At 32.8% G+C, this 9,947-nt stretch overlaps 1 protein-coding gene across 3 annotated transcripts in view; it reads left to right on the forward strand.

The window, feature by feature from the left end:
- LRP1B (LDL receptor related protein 1B) overlaps nucleotides 1–7,112 on the forward strand; it is a 2,173,551-nt gene extending 2,166,439 nt beyond the window's left edge. For 2 of the 3 annotated variants that reach the window (XM_027561670.1, XM_027561663.1), the window contains 3 exons: nucleotides 677–821; nucleotides 3,663–3,761; nucleotides 5,050–7,112. In XM_027561670.1, coding sequence (XP_027417471.1) covers nucleotides 677–821; nucleotides 3,663–3,761; nucleotides 5,050–5,190 — 385 coding nt within the window. In that variant the 3' untranslated portion in view covers nucleotides 5,191–7,112. The remainder of the gene's footprint in view (nucleotides 1–676; nucleotides 822–3,662; nucleotides 3,762–5,049) is intronic. The other variant, XM_027561656.1, reaches the window with a different exon arrangement.
- Nucleotides 7,113–9,947: the final 2,835 nt, after the last annotated feature.

The following is a 9,947-nucleotide window of genomic DNA, read 5'->3' on the forward strand; positions in this document are numbered from 1 at the left end:
TCAATAGAATTTTACATTTTGTTAGTTTTTCCTTCAAATAGCAAAAACCTCTTAAGAACATTTTATAATATTAATGTGTTAGATTATCAATGTCAATAGAATGATAATGATTATGTATTATATGTCACAAATTGTGTATTTCATTCATAAATTATACATTTGTTGATTTTATATATTTCAATTTATATGAATGCACAATTAAAAAGATCTTTAAGCAGTGAGTTGTCTGTGGGGTGATTATCTGGAACCTAGAGTTTGTAAGTCAGTTTTTGCATTATGTAAAGGAATTTTAGCCCCATGACTTGGGGATTGAAAACAATTTCAAAATTTCTTTGTAACTGTTTTTTATGAATGTTTTTCAGGAACAAAAGGGGAAAAGTAGAAAGTAAAAGAGTAATTAATTATATTCAGTTTCAACTAATGTAGTATTAGCTATTTACAACGAATGTTCCAAGTGCGTTTTTTATTGGTAAATCTAAATAATTTGGGAAAATGATGTATTACAGTAAGAATTTTTTGTCCCTCTGTGAATCAATGACTGTCATTTATTTTCAATGTATTTTATGTATGAGTGTTCCACCAGTTCTATAAAAATGTCATTAAATCTGCAAATACAGTAGTTTCATACACCATGTTGTGATATTTAGACAACTCATATAATGTTCACATTTTATAGGACAAAAACTATAAGAAGACAGCCTATTATTAATGGAGGAATAAATGTAGAAATCGGCAATCCATCTTATAATATGTATGAGGTCGACCATGATCACAATGATGGAGGTCTTTTAGATCCTGGCTTTATGGTAGATCCAGCAAAGGTAAAGTTTTAAGATGATGGACTATGAGCACTAATATTATTGAGTTATTTCTCTATAATATGGTTCTGATTTTCATCACTATTTCTTTTATCTGAAGTTAGATTAAAGAACTAGGATTTATTGAATGTTATAGTCTCTTCTAAAGAAAAAATAAAATTATGGACTGCATTCACCTGAAGCATGAAGTCAATGTAACATATTTTAGAAAATATATATTCACTTAATTTACAAGCATAGATGTCTTAGTCAAATGTACTAAGGTGCTGGCACATCTAAATATAAGCCTGGTGAAATTAAATTTTATTAAAATTTATTTTTTTAATTTACTTAAAAAAAAAAAAAAAGTACAGCATTTCATTGCCAAAATAAGTACTTCATTTCCAGTAATGTTTCACTGATGAGTCCACTAAGCTATGTCCTTGGATTTGTTTATAATCATATCACTTTTAAACAATATTTTTCTACCTGTTATAACATTTTACTTATTGGTTTGAGACTTATCTGTGATATTTATATCCTAAAAACCCACAGTCTTTTTTAAAAATTTCTGTTAGTACTGAATGCTCAATTTGGAAGTTTTTATAAAAAAATAGATAAATGATACAACATCTAGGTAAACTTGCAAAGATTTACTTCACTTTATTATCCAAATATTTTGCATGATAATTATAGAATATTTTACTATGAATTAAGAGCATCAGTTTGCTAATATGGAATGATATTCTAAGCTTATTTATTCATTAATTAAATGGTTCTTTACATTCTAATATATTAAAGGTGTTATGTCCAAAATGCACCTTTATATTAAATAATTATATTAACCACATGGCTCTGTACTCATAGCAACAGCTGTTCCCAAAGAAATTGAAAAGGTCTCTTCCATTCAATCTACTCTGAATACATGGCCAGACTTTCTAAGCCCAAAACTGGTGATCTGAAATTGAAGTATTCATTTCTATGAAAAGAAATCAATCATTATTTATAGAAAAAAATGTTATCCTATCAGAAGATGTTGTAAATGTTTTCTTCATTAGAAATAATTTTCAGTTACTATAAATTATTAATTCAGTTACTAACTCCTACATTTGAACTTTGTCATGAAATAAATTCTCATAACCTAAGTTTCAGTGTTTTCTATTGAAACTAAAAGCTATACATGCTGTCCATACTGTTGTTTGATAATTTTTTTATAAAGGAGAAAGAGATCTTAATCAATAGACTTCTCATATTCTAATAATTTTTTCTTAGGAACAAAATACATTACCTGTAAATATAATATGGGCTGATGAGGATATATCTCATGCACTGCTATGAACAGGAGAGTTCTCATTTTCCCCATCATTTTACTTCTACTGATAGAATTAAGCCAATTTTTGATACTTAAAGGGAATAGCTTTTTAATATTCCATTTATTTTTTAATGTTTACTCTAGGAAGATAAAAGTATGCTTCAGGGCCCCTCGAGTATATTTTAATATATTTAGCAAATAACATTCAATAAATATTTATTTACCAATTTTCTGACTGACTGACCAAAATTTCATTAAATGTGACTTAGATGGCTGATTCTATTAGAATTTATTCTAGAAGTTGGCTCTAATGTTTGAAATAGAAATATGAATTGTTACCTAAGAAGTAACTGTAGAAAATATGTTTATAGGTATAGACAATTTTGAAAAGTGGATGACCACACCAAAGCAACCTTAATGATGAAATGTTTTTCATAGATTTTCCATTTGTTACAGTTGTTTGATATATTCATGATGTAATCAAATACAAACTTGATGACATGTAAAGACTTTTGTAGAATGTATCTGTTATTTTCAAAAATGGATAAATTTCTCCCTCAATGGTACCTTACAAATGAATTGAAATAATTAATAAATTTTATTTTTAAAAAGGTTTGTCTATAGAGACATTCACAGAATACTTTGAAAAGCTCAGAAAAGAGGAACTGGTATCTATTGATTTTATACACAAACTCATCTCAGTCCTTACTTAGATTGTTTTTAATATCATCTAAGTGAGAATTTGTGGGGAAATAAAGAGACAATATTGACCTGAGTTTATGTTTAAAATCTTTTTCCTTAGATATTTGTCCATGTTTCAAACTTTATGATGATTCATTGTTAAGAGTTGATAGATTTTTAAAAATATGTATGTTCATTAAAATCCCTCAACTTTTAATCTAGCTTTTTTATTTCCTTTTTGGCCACTAATAAGTATTCTGTGATGAATATGAGTGTACCAGATTGACTTTTTCTGCCCTTAGACCCCAAAAAACTCTAAAACCATTGTTCTTGCATGGAGTTTAGTGAGCCAAAAAATTAATTTTCTTTAAACTAGAAAGTCAGATTTCTCAAAAAAAAAAAAAATTCATTTTTATATCTCACATTTTAAATTTCATCTGTATTTTCTAAAAATATAGAAGTCATGCACCTTTAATTAGAGCCAGTCAGATATTTGAGTGTCCGGAAGGGGCTCCTATCAGAACTTTTCAAACAGAAAACTTAAGTGAGGGAGGCTGATGCATTTTTCACAGGGCTCTTAGCAAATATATGCTTTTTGGGGAGGGAGAATGAAGTTAAATAAATGGAAATGGGTGTAGGTTTCTAGGTACATGTTATAAGTAAGCTAGACTAAGAGAAATGTCTACTGTAAAGTATGGATCTAATATTAATAGATGTTTCATAAATTATTGAATCTACCATAAATATACTGTTGATGCCCCAGGGCTGAAGAACATAGCTTATGTTATTTTTATGACTTAACATGAGTTTGTGTCAATGAAAATAGTTCCATGATATTAGATCAGAAACTAAAATTCTCTGTTTACACACAGGCCAGGTACATAGGGGGAGGGTCCAGTGTTTTCAAGCTTCCACACACAGCGCCGCCCATCTACCTAAACTCTGATTTGAAAGGACCACTAACTGCTGGGGTGAGAGAAAACTCATTACTCCATATCCATTCCATCACAGAATGCCTCACAGTCAAAAATGATTACTAGACCTAGATAGGGACTTAGCTTTAATGATTTTTAATTAACAAAAGGTTTCAAAACTGCATTAAACTTGGGAGTTTATGTGTCCTGCTTATGCAAGATTACATGCGAAAAAAACGTTATCATTTTAGGCAAGCTATTCAGTAGAAATATCTCTTCTCCAAAATTTGAAAATGTTAAAGCTCTGTAACAATAAACATGAGCATTTGCTATTCTTAGAATAGAAATCTCTAGCCAGAAATGTAAACTGAAGAGTTTACATTTAAATTTATGTTTGGCTTTATTTTCTATTAAGATGCTTCGTTTAGTATCTGCAAATATGGTGTCCTTTTAAATAAAAATACACTACAAAATGTGGCATCATATGGAGACATTAGAAATGGTGTATGAAACCATTCTTAAAAACTTTTTATGTAACTGGTTTCTAGAGAAAAGGGCTTTGTCTAAAGTTTGTTGTTGTTTAGTCACTAAGTCATGTCCAATTCTTTTGCGTCCCCATGGACTGCAAGACTCCTCTGTCTATGGGATTTCCCAGGCAAGAATATTGGAGTGGGTTGCCATTCCTTTCTCCGAGTGATCTTCCTGACCCATAAATCAAACCCCACGTCTCCTGCATTGCAGGCAGATTCTTTACCATTAAACCACCAGGGAAGTCCTGTCTAAAATTGCGTGGTTCATATTAGACAGGAGAGGGATTAAAGACGATATTAAGATTCTTAGGATTGAATGTTCTCACCCTTGTACCTCTCTCTCATCAGCTGTTTTTCATTCTCATTTTTTATCATGTTTGTCTCATTTGCATGGATCAAAAAATGTAATATTTCTTTATTATGATAAAGGTTTAACATTCTGTTTTATAAAGACAAAATTTTAAAATGCAACTATGTAACAATCTTGGGTTAAGTTAATAAGACAATTTGGTTTAATGTTTCCTGCTTTTATATAAAGTTGCAGTCAATATACCTTTAATGAAGATTTCTTTAGGCTTTCAGTATGTCAGAGCTCCCCTTAGGTTCACAAGTTACCTGAGAAACACACAATTATGTTTTTATCTAATACATACTAAAGTTGATGAAAGCATATAAACAGAATTTAAATTATATTTATATAATTATTATTTAGTAAGTTAAGTACAGTGCATATACATGTTAACATGAAAAGATATCATTGAAGATAAATTAAGGTAGTCAAAACAGGTAATAAAAACATTTTTTTTTTTCTTCAGCCAACAAATTACTCCAATCCGGTATATGCGAAATTGTATATGGATGGGCAAAACTGTCGAAACTCCTTAGGAAGTGTCGATGAAAGGAAAGAACTGCTTCCAAAGAAAATAGAAATTGGAATCAGAGAAACGGTGGCATAATCGGAGATACCTTTTATATGCTGTACAAATGTATAAAATATAAGGATTACTTTTGTATGTTCCAACAGTATTCTACTTGTTTTGGCATCAGCATTACCTCTTCCTTTATCTTTTTTCTGGTCAATTGTTTTCTGAGTTTTCTGGGTTTTATTTTTTGCTGATGACTCTTGATTGACCATTTGTATGGTATTTTTATGAAAAAGAACTGCACTACAGTACAATTTACAACAATGCTGCTGATGACACACCTTTGAATTTGTTAAAATTAAAAACAACATATTCCTTTGTAGTGTGAATATAAGCAATCTATTTTATATGAACTTCTTTGGTTCTATTTAATCAACAAAGAGAATCTCTGCACATTTTCATTATATGGTCTGAAAGCTGTAATACAATATCAGTTAATTTTCTGTTTCAGTTTATGGAAGAGCGATTGAATAGTCAACTCTCTTCTTTGTGCCCTTTAAGACTGATTCAGACTGCTGAAAATATATAGCTCTCACAAGTTCCACATCACCAGCTTTGAAATTAGTCTTAGGTTGCCAAGTGATAGATGAGAATTTTGAGGAAAAAAAAAAAAACTTTAAGAATTTATAAAACTAATAATTTGCATGAACACATATGACTACATTTTCCAAAATTTAGTGGACTCTATTGTGATATACTAAAAGTATACACCCTATAAAAATAGTTATATTTAGGTATATAACATAGCAAAAATATAATTGAAAGTGGAAAGATCACACTTGCTATGGGATAAGACATTTTGTTTTCCCTTGGTCCTGAGGTCAATAACCAGCCTAGAACACAACAGGGCATCAAGCACTCATGTCTTAGGAATTTCCTCCCAGTCACATGCATTTTGTGGAGGATTGACCCAACCCCTTAACACACAGAACACTAAAGAATACAAGATAAGCACACAAATTGGTGACACAATTTCAATTATGTGAATGCATTCTATTTGTGAGGCCAAAAGGAATAAGCAAGGCAGCCGTTATGGTGTAAAGTAATCAGTAGCTGTTTTCCATATACAATATGACTGGTCTATGATCTGCCCTATCCAAAATATGTTCTTAAAGGACTTTCCAAGTTATGAAAGAACAATCATCTGCCCATTATTAAAGGTGGAGAGTATACATGCTGACCAGTTACTCTGATTTCTCTGGTTATGCAAAACACATGGATCCCATTCACTTGCCTGTTTTCAAATTTCGATGGAAACAAGTACGATTTATTTAAGTTGTATAAAAAAAAAGTATAGCATTTTTATACAAATATCTTTAAAGGCACAAAAGATTTATTCACAAGGTATGGAGGGCTTTTTGTTCCTCTGATAGACATGACTGACTTTTAGCTGTCATAATGTATTAACAGATGAAATATGTTTGTGGCTGTTCTTTATCCCTTTGTACAAGCATTAAAAAAAAAAAAAAAACTGCTGTTTTATAAAGAGACTTTTTGTTGTACTATGTGCATGCATACTACCTATTTCTAAACTTTGCCATATTGAGGCCTTTATAAACTATTGATTTATGTAATACTAGTGCAATTTTGCTCGAACGATGTTATGCATATCATAAATTTTTCCAGGTTCTTGTTTAAGTACATTTTTTAAATTGAACAGTATTTTTCATTTTGGTTATAATAGTCATTTTGCCTATGTTTCTACAATGAAGTGTTAAATACTTTATAAAAAATTGTTGACTGACTTATTTAAATGAAATTCTACATATTTAAGTGCTTGTGTTGGGTAGTTTTTAAAAAGAAAATTCTTGTCTTTACAGAGTTTAATTTTCTTAGGAAGCTATTTTAGTCAACATGAGATGTAATTTTTGTTGTATCTTTAGAACATACTCTCTGGGGTAGCACTGATTTCATTGCATCGTTTTTCAAATCACAATAGAGAAGGCATTTCTCTTTTTGAAGTGGAAACATTCTCTTATGAAGTGGAAACATGTCCCTTACTTTTTCCTTTTCCCTGATACACATGGCTTGTCAGAGACTCCATGTTGCAGTAGAAAGATTGGTTATATACACAGTAGTGTGACAATTGTTTTGAAATAAGCCAAAGTTCTTCCTGTTTCTCATTCTCAAAATAGGTACTTTATAGAAAACTTCGGTTCCACTAGATGCTGTGTAGACATTATTTTCTAAATGGAATGATTACTAGTGTAGCTACTCGGAGTATTTGACTAGAGATGACAGTGTAGGAGGGTCTGATTGAATAGAACTATCATTGAGCTTCATTATCTGATGGGATCTTCATATATAAGAGCTTTATGACTGCAAATGAAATTATTGTTTGAAAGAGAAGAACCCACATATTGAAATGACTTCAATACAACTAACATTAGTATTAACTATCTAGCAAATCCTATGCAATATACAACACACCAACTTATACCTGGCATCTATGACCTATTTTCTGTCTAGCACACTAATTAAAGCTATATCAAGAGAACTCAGGATGTGCTTTTTAACCCTTAGATCCCACCTACATTGTCATAGCCCTTATTTTGCAGTGTGTTTCGCCATACCAGGCTGGTTCAAGCAAGTCCATTGTGAAGGCCACAGTATTTCTAGTTGCCATTACTTTGCATTCAATCTTTACAGAACAAAGATATTGGCAAAAACCCAAAGTTTTTTTTCTATAACTTTAACTCTTTCTATTTCAATTATCTATTATCTATTTCTATTTCAAAAACTCATGTAAATGCTAGAAGTTCAGTTCAGGTCAGTCGCTCAGTCGTGTCTAACTCTTTGCGACCCCATGGACTGTAGCATGCCAGGCTTCCCTGTCCTTCACCAACACCCAGAGATTATTCAAACTCATGTCCATCGAGTTGGTGATGCTATCCAACCATCTCATCCTCTGCTGTCCCCTTCTCCTCCTGCCTTCAATCTTTCCCAGCATCAGTAACTTTTCCAATGAGTCAGTTCTTCGCATCAGGTGGCCAAAGTATTGGAGCTTTAGCTTCAGCGTTAGTCCTGCCTGTGAATATTCAGGACTGATTTCCTTTAGGATGGACTGGGTGGATCTCATTGCAGTCCAAGAGACTCTCAAGGGTATTTTCCAACACCACATTTCAAAAACATCAATTCTTTGGCGCTCAGCTTTCTTTATGGCCCAACTCTCACATCTGTACATGACTACTGTAAAAACCATAGCTTTGATTAGATGACCTTTGTTGGCAAAGTAATGTCTCTGCTTTTGAATATGCTGTCAAGGTTAGTCATAGCTTTTCTTCCATGGAGCAAGCATCTTTTAATTTCATGGCTGAAGTCATCATCTGCAATGGTTTTGGAGCCCAAAAAATAAAGTCTCTCACTGTTTCCTATCTATTTGTCATGAAGTGTTGGTACTGGATGCCATGACTTTTGATTTTTGAATGTTTAGTTTTAAGCCAACTTTTTCACTCTCTTCTTTCACTTTCATCAAGAGGCTCTTTAGTTCTTCTTCACTTTCTACCATAATGGTGGTGTCATCTGCATATCTGAGGTTATTGATATTTCTCCCAGCAATCTTGATTCCAGCTTGTGCTTCATCCAGCCCAGTTTTTCTCATGATGTACTCTGTATATAAGTTAAATCAGCAGGGTGACAATATACAGCCTTGATGAACTCCTTTCCCGATTTGGAACCAGTCTATTGTCCCGTGTCCAGCTCTAACTATTGCTTCTTGACCTGCATATAGATTTCTCAGGATGCAGGTCAGGTGGTCTGATATTCCCATCTTTTCAAGAATTTTCCACAGTTTCTTGTGATCCATGCAGTCAAAGGCTTTGGCATAGTCAGAAAAGAGGAAGTAGATGTTTTTCTGGAAATTCTCTCACTTTTTCGATGATCCAACGAATGCTGGTGATTTGATCTCTGGTTCCTCTGCCTTTTCTAAATCCAGCTTGAATATTTGGAAGTTCACGGTTCATGTGCTGTTGAAGCCTGGCTAGGAGAATTTTGAGCACTCCTTTGCTAGTGTGTGAGATGAGTGCAATTGTGTGGTAGTTTGAACATTCTTTGGCATTGCCTTTCTTTGGGATTGGAATGAAAACTGACCTTTTCCAGTCCTGTGGCCACTGCTGAGTTTTCCAAATTTGCTGGCATGTTGAGTGTAGCACTTTCACAGCATCATCTTTTAGGATTTGAAATAGCTCAACTGGAATTCCATCACCTACACTAGCTTTGGAGTGATGCTTCCTAAGGCCCACTTGACTTCACATTCCAGGATGTCTGGCTCCTGGATGCTAGAAAGTGAGGGATATAATTCTCTACAGTAACAAAATACTTCCTGAAGTATCCCTTTAGGTGTCGATGGGACAGTTTGTCTAAAAATGAATGCCTCCTGGTAAATTAGTCTTCCCACCTGAATGTCTTTCCATCCAAAGGAGAGATTTTAAATCCTTTGACATTTTGAGCCAAATACCAGCAGCAGCAGCAGTCCTTTGTCGTCCTTTATAGAGTAAAATACTTACCAGTATCTCTGTCTCCTATACAGTCATCACTACTAACTAGCACCACCCAAGTTTGCAGCAATCAAAATGTCTGCAGACAAAGCCAAATGTCTCCTGGGTAACAATATTGCTCTTGTTAAAAAATGTCAATTTAGGACTCTGTTTTTTCTTCCACTATTAAATGACTCGGTCAACTGAGTCAAAAAAAAAATCAAAAAAAGGCCCCTCATCATCAAAATCATAGCATTACCAAGTTTTGACTTTAATTCTTTAATGTCGATGGTGCATGAGTTATAGTTACAGAAA

This window comes from Bos indicus x Bos taurus, chromosome 2 (genome assembly GCF_003369695.1).
Source record: "Bos indicus x Bos taurus breed Angus x Brahman F1 hybrid chromosome 2, Bos_hybrid_MaternalHap_v2.0, whole genome shotgun sequence".
Lineage (NCBI taxonomy): Eukaryota > Metazoa > Chordata > Mammalia > Artiodactyla > Bovidae > Bos > Bos indicus x Bos taurus.